The 10,504-nt window shown below is 39.3% G+C and overlaps 1 protein-coding gene across 3 annotated transcripts in view; it reads left to right on the forward strand.

The window, feature by feature from the left end:
• LOC118806569 (protein inscuteable homolog) overlaps positions 1-8,725 on the forward strand; it is a 75,581-nt gene extending 66,856 nt beyond the window's left edge. For all 3 annotated transcript variants that reach the window (XM_036568010.1, XM_036568009.1, XM_036568013.1), the window contains 6 exons: positions 2,626-2,797; positions 4,900-5,078; positions 6,165-6,231; positions 6,592-6,747; positions 7,361-7,437; positions 8,593-8,725. In XM_036568010.1, the coding sequence (XP_036423903.1) occupies positions 2,626-2,797; positions 4,900-5,078; positions 6,165-6,231; positions 6,592-6,747; positions 7,361-7,437; positions 8,593-8,721 (780 nt within the window). In that variant the 3' untranslated portion in view covers positions 8,722-8,725. The remainder of the gene's footprint in view (positions 1-2,625; positions 2,798-4,899; positions 5,079-6,164; positions 6,232-6,591; positions 6,748-7,360; positions 7,438-8,592) is intronic.
• Positions 8,726-10,504: the final 1,779 nt, after the last annotated feature.

Here is a 10,504-nt window from a genome sequence, read left to right on the forward strand (position 1 = left end):
TTAACTCAGCGTCTAACTCAGCGTTTAACTCAGCGTTTAACTCAGCGTTTAACACAGCGTCTAACACAGCGTCTAACACAGCGTCTAACTCAGCGTCTAACTCAGCGTTTAACTCAGCGTCTAACTCAGCGTTTAACTCAGCGTTTAACTCAGCGTCTAACTCAGCGTTTAACACAGCGTCTAACACAGCGTCTAACACAGCGTCTAACTCAGCGTCTAACACAGCGTTTAACTCAGCGTCTAACACAGCGTCTAACTCAGCGTCTAACTCAGCGTCTAACTCAGCGTTTAACTCAGCGTCTAACTCAGCGTTTAACTCAGCGTTTAACTCAGCGTTTAACTCAGCGTCTAACTCAGCGTTTAACTCAGCGTTTAACTCAGCACCCGCAAGACCAACACAGCACTTTTGGAGCGACGCTGAAACCGAATACACTCTCGACTGAATGAAGAATTTAAATATTCTTCATCTTCTCAGCCGGTCATGACATTTTATGAGTTTTATGTTACATTTACATCACTGTGAGTTTATTGGCTGGTTGTTCTGCTGTAAAGCAGAAATCTGATTAAGCATTCAGATCAGACAATGGGGTTTTCGCAGCTGATTACATGAGTGCATGTACACGTTGAACAGATTACTGACTAAATCTGATTTTCTGCAGATTAGTGTGAGTAAACACATTCCATGTTAGCTTTGTAGCTGCCGTTCTAGATATGGGGAAAGTGGAACATTGTGTAAATCAGATTTTTTGCTGAACTGTTCCTTTAATGATGCGTTCTGTCCTGTAGTGTGTTCTATGGTGGTGTCTTTCCACCCCTAATGAGGTAGAGGGAGTTGATAAAACAGATGGGTTACAGTTTTTAATTGTACATCTACATAGTGGAGATATATGGTGGGTGTTTCTGATAAAATGGCCAATAAGTGTTGGTGGATGTAATATACAGGAAGCTGTGAACAAACAATTCAAACAGACACTGAGGAAAAAGAGCAAGTGAAAGAAATGTTTGCAGTAGAAGAGCCCGAGAGCCGGAGCCGGCGGGCGGTAACCAAATAAAAAAGAAAAACAGAGGAAAAGTCAGTGAAAGTTGAGAGTGACGCTGGAGCCCCGCGAGAATCTGCCAGTTAAACTGTCACTGAACACTGAGCCTGAAAAACTCACACCTGCTGCACACCGGAACAACAACACACCTGCCGAGCTTCACACTCAGAACCCATCAGAACCCAATAACAGACTTTTATTAAACCCCTTCAGCTTCTACACTGAGAACAATGAACGGACTGAAACACGAACGTCTCTCCCACATGTGAAATATACTGGGCTGAACTATGTTGGATTAAACATATAGACGCTATTTCGTCTTTCACTTTACTTACTGTTGGCAACAACCATATTAGCGTAATATATTTAATTCAGGCGGAATAATGTACACATTAAACTCTAGTAAATTTAATGCAGTGTTTTTTTCAGTGCCGACATTTTAAATCTGAAAAATAGTGCTTTGAATTTACTTCATTTGAATGATATTCAAACTTCAAAATATTGATTAATTTAATAATAAACTGTACACATATTATTCAGTTATTAATCCTAAGGCTTATTATTCAGTAGCTAATATAAAATATCCAGTATATACCACAAATTTCTGAGCAACTACTATAAACTTTTCAGTATCTACTATGAATTATTCAGTATCTACTATGAGAGTGAGGAACTGAAGTGTGGAGCTACACAGACAGTTTAAGTGTTGAAGCATCTGCACATCGTCTATAAATCGCTACCCTAATAAGGTGTACTGTGATTTAAATTAAGCCATGAGCAGAACCCTGGTGCCTTAGTTCTGCAGGAGCTGCACTGTTATTAATAAAGGTTCTGTGCAGGAGCATTTTTCATTCATCAAGGTACAAACAGTGTAAATGTTCCCTCAAAGCTCCATCAGTGGTTTTAAGGTCTGACTGTGAACCTTAAATAAGTTTCTCCAGGTGAAAAGTTCGTATTTGTACCTTTTCATAACCGAATGTTTTAAACAGAACAGTAAGATAAAAGCCTGGAGACGAGACGGGGTGTGTGGAGTCAGTACAGCTTAGAACATATCATTTCAGTGGATTATGGTTCAGTTATGTTCCCTGACTGAAGGTACTGAGATGGAGCCTTGAGGGTTCCACCCCAGTGACAAGAAGGCAACTGACCCAGAGACAGTTTAGTACCTTTATTTCTGAGAGTGTGTGTGGGGGAATCTTCAAAAGCTGGTGTAACAGCGCCCCCACGTGGCCAGAAGATACAAATTGCAGCAATAAAGCTGAACATCAGCATCCACAGGTTTTATCCATTCATCCTGTTCCACTTTGCTGTCGCTCCCACCTCTCACTGTGGAGCTTCAGCATTTCGTTTTAGAGAAGAACAGAGCCGTGTAAACTCCAGTTCCTACACAGACTCTTATTCACCAGCTTCCTCGTCCATTTTTCAGGCACCAGAATATAAAAGCTGCACCATTTAAGGCGGAACAGAAAATTCAAATAAGAGGCCAGTTTTATTCTTGTAGTTCTTTTGCTGGATGTTCTAAGACGTTCCACTGCAGTTCTATGAGTTACTCAGTACTTAAGTAGCTCCTTTTGTCTGTTATGTGCAGGTGGACGGTGTCCTGTGTCTCGCTGATATCCTGACGGACGAGGCGTGTGCAGAAGCAGCTCGAGCTGAAGCAGCGGCGGTCGTGGCTCAGATCACTTCTCCTCACCACACGTCCACTCAGCACCTGGCCAGCTTTCTGGAGAGCATGCAGGACATCGTCACTGCCCTCATCAGTGAGCATCTGACCAAGTGGCAAAACCTCTGGGGGGGGCAATCGCACTGGTGCCCCCTAAAATCTTTACTGGGCCCTTTATATACAGCACTGTGCAAAAGGCAGAGACCACCTGGCATTTATTAACTTTCCACTCAAAATGGCCATTAAGTACAAATTATTCATTTTTCAGCATCAAGCCAAAACTATATTTAACTAAATATAATCTACTCTCAGCTGTGAGAGTCACTGAGTCAGTGAGTCACTCTGTACCTTTATTCCAGCTTCCATTCTCTTCAGGAGACTCACTTTCAGCTCCTCAAAGAATCTGCAGACACACCTCCAAAGTTCAGTCTTAGAAGCTGGTTGATGATTTTCTGAAGTAATCAAACACATTCAGTGGTGTTGAGGTCTGGACTCTGGGGTGGTCAGTCCATTGTCCAGCTTCTTTGTTTGATGTGTCCGTCTCCTTTTCTCAGTGAGGTTCTTCTTGATCAGCTACACATCCTTTCAGACCCACAGCGCTGAGTCGTCTTCTCACAGTGGAAGGATGGACAGAAACACCTGTGGATGTTTTCAGATCTGAAGCAGCTTGATTTTCTCCTCTCTCTCAGAGATGAAAGCTTTAAGTGCTGTTTATCTGATGGGGGCAGTTTTGGGCTCTAACAGGTCTTCCAGGTGGTTGTTATTTTCTCTGGAGCTTTTAATCAGTTTTTGATCACCAGTTTTGGAAACTTCTGTTTTTTTTACTTTGACTTTCTCGTTCCTTACGCAATTGGATTTTTATATCTAATCTCATAAATATCACCTGAAAAAATTAATAACTTGTACTTAATGGCCGTTTGAGACGTAAAAAAGTGAGTAAACCAGCAAATTACATCATCATTTATTATTAACTGAACATAAGTTTCATTTAGGCAGGGTTTAGGATCCTGTTTATGCCACAGAGCTGATCTCGTAACAATTTGGTTTGGTTACGATTTTTCAGGAAACGATTGAGTGCATGAATCTCAAATTTCACTGCAATTTAATTATATTCAGTTATTTTCTTATAAGTCTAAGTTATGACCTTTAGTAACTATTTACATAGTAATATAATACAGACAAAAAAATAATATTTTTTGCAATTGAATATAGCCTGTAAATTTCATACTTACTGGTAATATGAATAAATGAATGGCTAAATGACATGTCAGCCTGTATTTTGTCGACAGTGATGTCTGCATTAATATTCTTAGATTACTGTACTGTCCTCTGTTAACCCACCTGCTCTTAGCAGTGGGTTGGCCCAGTCTACATTAGGGGCGGGGCTATGAGCTTAAAGGGGTGGGGAAGAGATTCAGGCTAACGCCTGATTCACACGTGCTACCTTTGCGTGGCTTGAGCGATGCAGCAGCATAAGCGCTAAGCTTGAACGTGCTGGCCTTTCATACATACAGCGAGGAAGTTATACAGACTTTTCTTTTTCCCAGACGGCGAAATGGTCACATCCGCCACTCGCAATATAAATATCAGTTATAAAAGTGCACGATATGTTTGTTTATCCTCGACAGCATTCTGTCTTATGATTAGGCAAAAGTTTCAAACCAGGAAATCTGATTGCAGCATGGAATGTTTAACTAGTATTTTGTCATGAATCAGATTAAATTTAAAAATGAGTATTTTTAAGTTTTTATATGGTTTTCTGTTCAATTTTCATTGATTTTCATGGCTTATTTTAGTGTATTTTCCTGTGTGATGCCCATGGAAAAAAACAGAATCAGGCCTCAGGGGGAAAAATGGAGGGTATGAGGCCAGTTTGTGGAGTCTAATCAGCCTCAGGCCTCAGACTTCATCCTGTACTAGAGTCGGGAAGACTTCTTTTATCGGACTTTTATGTTTGCGGACTAGAACAAGTGAACCAAAGTTTTTCCCCTTTAAGTTTTCACTTATTTTCCTTTTTGCAGTTTTTCTTTTTCTTTTTTTCGTGTGAACACTAATAAATATGAACATTTTGTTCGAACTTACCTCGATGTACTGAGCGGTCCTTACGCAGTGAACCCAGGTTCCACCAAGCACTCAACCACACGTACAACCGTTCCACGTACCTGTGATCCATGTACGACTCTGTGTGTGTTCCCACAGAGCTGTGTGAGAGCGCCTCGTGTGGAGAAGTGTTCCTCTTAGCTTCCGCTGCCCTGGCTAACATCACCTTCTTCGACAGCATGGCGTGTGAGATCCTGCTGCAGCTCAACGCTGTTCACATTCTCCTCCAGGCCTGCAGGGACCGCCAGCGAGTCGACACGCCGTACTCGAAAGACCAGGTTAGAGCTCTGAATAATTTTTCTACTGGCCTCATCATTTATAAAGTCAGCTAGTCGTCAGTGCCACATTAAAAAAGTTCCAGACATTTATAAGATCATTTATAAGAGTGTAACACCCAAACCGTGTAGTTTGCACCTTAGCAGAGCTATTGTTGTATGTATCTATGCACACACACACACACACACACACACACACACACACTTATATACATTTTTATAAATATTTATATTGTACAGTATTGTATGTCATGCTATACATTTTCTTGATCTATTTTATAATTATTATTTACCTTAGTTATGTGTATTCTATGATTGCTGTCATCTCCATTTTTGTCGTTTTTCAGTTTTTGCCATAATTTGAAAATGTCTGTTTCCCTTTATATTGTATGTAAATTTCATGATTAACGGACAAAAACAAACGGCCCAAAATGGCTTTGAAAAAAGTCTGGTTCCATTGACTTACATTAAAAGTAAAGTAGGTTTTTTCCTTCTCCTGTAAAGTTACCATTTTGGAGATACGAGGTTTTGTTCCGACAGCAGTGCTGTGTTTGTCTTATATGTGCTGCTGGAACCCGTTTCCCTTTGAGGATTAATGAAGTGTTTTCTTTTGTTCACTGCAGAAGAGTTTTAGTCGTATTATTTTAGTTTCAGTCTCAGAGACTCAGAAGTGCACAGTGTGTGTAAACTGCACAGTAAAATCTCCACAGCTCTCAGAATCCCACACTGACTATTTAAACTCTCTGATTGGTCTGTCTGATGGGAAACAAACTACAGTTCATCAAGCTAGATTCTCATATGAGCAGCTGCATCTCTTCTCACCAGGGAGCCTTTATCCTTGTGCGCTCCTGGACCGGTACTCACGTGTTTCCTTTTGGGAGTTGATGTTAGAAATCATAATCCACACTTGTGGTTTGCACTGTTAACCCCTTAATATCTCAGGTTTATTACATACTAAGGCTTATTATTCAGTAACTACAGGGACTTCAGTGCAAACTGGCTGAGCTGTTCTTAGATTATAGAAGTGTGTAATAAAGCTTTGGGCTCTGGACATTTAAGAGGTTAACTTGTTGTCTTTGTTCCCCTCAGGTTGTGACAATTTTGGCAAATCTGTCTGTTTTGGAGCAGTCCGCCTCCGAGGTCCTGCAGGAGAACGGTACGTAAAATATACGATGGAAAGCGCTGATAAAAGCTACAGTCAGACAGTGCAGTTTGTCTAACAGGAAGCTTTAAAAATGTGTCAAATGTGTCTAGAATGATGAACAGACAGATAAATAAATAAATAAATAAATAAATAAATAAATAATCCAGATTAATGCTGTAAAAAACACTAATACCCAGAATGTCTAATTACTGTATGTTATTTATCACTTAATAGCTTCTTGTTGTCCCCGTATTCTTAAAATATCATAAATACTTTTAGTGTCCAGCTTGGTGTCTTCACTATTTAAGCAATGTCTACTGTAAAAATATAAGTAATATTATTAATGTTACAAGCGTTTAAAAACCTCTGTAGGAATTGAGCGGCTGCTGCTGTTGTTGGGTGAGAAGCCTTCATCCTCCAATCCATCAGAGGGCGCTGCATGTGAGCGGGTTCAGCAGAAGGCTGCCGTCACGCTGGCTCGTCTCAGCAGAGACCCGGATGTCGCACAGGCTGCCATTGAGCTTCAAGGTACCAGCAGAGTCAGTTCAGAGGATTCTGCTCATTTTTCTGATAATACCACCGTCCCAAAACATCACTGTAAACACTAGAGGGCGCCAGAGTGAGTCCTTAGTGAATGGGGATCAAAGGAGCTAAACAGCTGGAAATATTAATTAATTATGTTTCTGGTCATTTACATAATAATTTCCTTTAATTTTAGTAAAGTAGAAAGATGCATTAAGAACAAAACCTTTCAAACTTACTAATGTATTTTGTTTTTCCTACAGTAAATAGGTTTTAGTAGTAGGGCACGAACATTATTACTACTAAGTGCTGATTCGTTGGTGAACTGATTAGATGATCAATAGTTCCTGAATAATTCGTAGTAGGTACTGTATAATTCATAGTGGATACTGAATAATTAATAGTAGATACTGAATAATTAATAGCAGATACTGAATTATTAATAGTAGATACTGAATTATTCATAGTGGTTACTAAATACTTTGTATTAGATACTGAATAATTTGTAGTAGCACTGAATAATTCATAGTGGATACTGATCAATAAGTGTTTTGATTAATAACTGATTATTAAGCCTGTAAAAATGAGTGTTTTTTTGTTTTTTTGTTTGTTTTTAAAGCTGTGCCGCGTCTCATTGAGCTGTGCCGCTCTCCGGCCGAGAGGAACAACAGCGACTCTGTGCTGGTCGCCTGTCTGGTAAGAGATACAACATCTGCATGATCTTTAAAAAATCACTGTAAAATTACAGTAAACTATGGAATTCTCACTGCATTACTTTCACAGTAATTTACTGACCCATATTAACAGTAAATAACAGGACAATAGCAGCTGTATACCGTGACTGCACAGTCACCTGCACTTACGGTACACACTTACAGTGATAAGCTGTAATTAAAATACAGTAATCTCCTGTATTTCTACAGCTGTAAAGTACTGCATCTCTGCAGCCAGTAATTTACTGATTTACATATTAAAAACTTTTGATTTTACCAGACCATTTAAACAATGTAATATGTAAAATGCATGTCGCGCTTTTGAGAAAGGGCCTCAGAAAAAGTCTCCGTCAGGTTCATGACGAGTTCTTAAAGCGCAGAACTGTTCTCACCTTTGTGCTCTTGAGTGAGTGTAGATTCTGTTCTTACCGAATCCCAGAAAAGAGAACACTGGTGAATCAGAATCTTTGTCAGAACTGTATAAGTGGGTTAAGAAGAAATTTCAGTCTCTCTTTATCTGGACAGTCCACTACAGTCCCCTATAGATCATCTACAGATGTTTAAATTGTTAACAAACTATCTGTTGAAAGTTGATTCTAAACAGTGATGGGGTTTGGGTTAGGATTTGGACCAGGATTAGGGCCAGGACCAGGGTGAGGGTTGGGTTCAGGTTTTGGGTTGAGATTAAGGCTAGGGTGAGGATTAGAGCAGGTTTAGAGTTAAAGAAAATCAGTTTAGTAGAAATTTAGTGGAAAGTAACTTAAAAGTAAATAAAGTATCTACAAAGCATCAAAAGTGGACTATCTGAATAGTGTGTTTATGAGGCTCGTTGTTCGTACCCAGATCGGTTTAAACAGAACTGTGTGGATATTGGAGCTTTCCTTGAGAGGAAAAGGCCTTTCTGAAGGATGAAGATGACGACGACGATGATGATGATGATGATGATATAGAAATCTAGATTGTACTCAATGAATATTGTGTCCTTTATAGGTTAAACAGGTTGTTTTCCAGTAAAAATGCATGAAGCTTTTCCAATAATTCACCTCGTCGCTGAGTTAGTGACTCTCAGCCTGATCTGATCTGACGATCCAGTGATCTGATCGGCTGCCTGTGTTTGTGTTTTGATCCTGTCCTTCAGGCTGCTCTGAGGCGACTGGCCGCTGGTTGTCCAGACAGCATCGCTCCATCTGACCATCAGCAGCTCATTAAGCCAAGACTGGTCGACTCGTTTCTGCTCTGCTCCAACATGGAGGAAAGCTTCGTCTGAGTGATCCTCCAGATCTACGTCAGAAGATCTGACCGTTAGTGCAAACGCCACCAGACTGGAATAAAACTCTAATATTCATAATATAAACTACAGACACTTCATAAGAGATACATGTTTGTACTTTTGAAAGCTTGAATACCGGCTACTCGTCTCTAAATCAGCAGGACGATCTGCCTTCTTGTTACCTGCACATTTTTTAAAAAGCCTAAAATATCTATGTATTATTAAATACATCTGTTTAAAAAATAGAGAATGGAAAAAATCAGAGTGGGCTTTACAAGCACTACCTGAAAAAATCTTTTTTAAAAAAAGCTTTATGTTTGCGAAATAAAAATATTTTAAAACATATTTGTTATCACAAATATCAAAAGTAAACAATGATTGCTTGATTGCTTAAATTAATACAGATCATCCTCCCAAACGTGTAATGTAAACAGAAAGAAGCTGATTTTGATAACTGTGTTAATGCTTTTACTTTGACGTCGCTTTTAATGGTGATTTTTATTTAAAGAAAGTGATTATATGGCAATAAAAGCTGCTGCATTGAGACTGGAGTTCTGTTTTAATGAAAGTGCTGCTCTGGGATCAGCTCTGAAATCTGAGGAGGATCTTCTTTAGAGGTTCTCCAGGGAAAAATGTGTTAATGACATTCTGCACAAACAGACAGCAGTGACTGCTCGATCTTCAAAATAAAGGTTCTAAGGTTCTTTCGTGTGGTGCCACTGAAGCATAGTACTGGTTTTGGTTCTCTAAGGCATTTGAAAGTCAGGCCCCTCCAGATTTCGGACAGCTCAAAGAAAATAAAGTCATCTAATGTCAATGAAATGCTACAAATGTAATTCATACACAGATGCCTGTTTCTGCAGGCCCCCTAGTGGCCACTGGCAGAATGGCCATCGATTTGTACATTTTTAATTAATAGAATCACAGAAAATATTTGTAAGTGTGGAGGTTTGTTTTTCATTTTGGCTCTTATTCTGCATGTCATGATGGAACAGTGTGCATTGCATTTGGGGCTGAAAGATAAACTGTTTTTATATCAAAATAGCAATTTTATGAGAGTGCAAATTTCAAAACGCAAGAGCTGCAATTTTTTAAAAGTAATAACACAGAGCTTATAAACTGCCTGTAGATGAGTTAGACCAATCAGAGGCAACCAAACCTCCCTGTGTTGTGACATCACAACCACAACTCACTGGCAGTCTGGCTCACCACATTCAGGGATCGAACCTCAAGCCAGAAAAGGTCAATATTCTGGTCTTCTTGGCAAAAAAGAGGCCTGAACCTTAATTTCTAGAAAATAATCGTAATTCAAATCGCAGTCGCAATATTAGCCAGAAAAATCGCAAATAGATATTTTCACCAAGTCGTTCAGCCCTGATTGCATTTCACATTTTTCCACTGTAGTGACTGCATTTCACAAACTCCTCTCCACAGCTCCTCCCAGTATGACATGGAGGCAAAATCACAGCAGGTTATGGTCACTAAACTGCAGGTTGTCCAAGTGATGCTCAGAAAACACTGTAAAAGATGGCCGACTAAATTAGAAACATTCCCACCTGTCTGGAAGGACAGCCTGACTTTCTGCTGCACGTTTAGCCTCTATAGAGGTCATTTTTTGCCAAAAATTTCAAATAAAATAATAAAATCAACAAGCAAACTATTGAGTATCAAAATGTCCAAAATATTTAGCAAATTCAAATAATAAGAGTTAAATCAAACTTAACGTTTTCAAAAAGATTGTTACTCATTTTCACTCATTCTGATATAAATGTATTTCTCA

This window comes from Colossoma macropomum, unplaced genomic scaffold, assembly GCF_904425465.1.
Source record: "Colossoma macropomum unplaced genomic scaffold, Colossoma_macropomum, whole genome shotgun sequence".
Taxonomy (NCBI): Eukaryota; Metazoa; Chordata; class Actinopteri; order Characiformes; family Serrasalmidae; genus Colossoma; species Colossoma macropomum.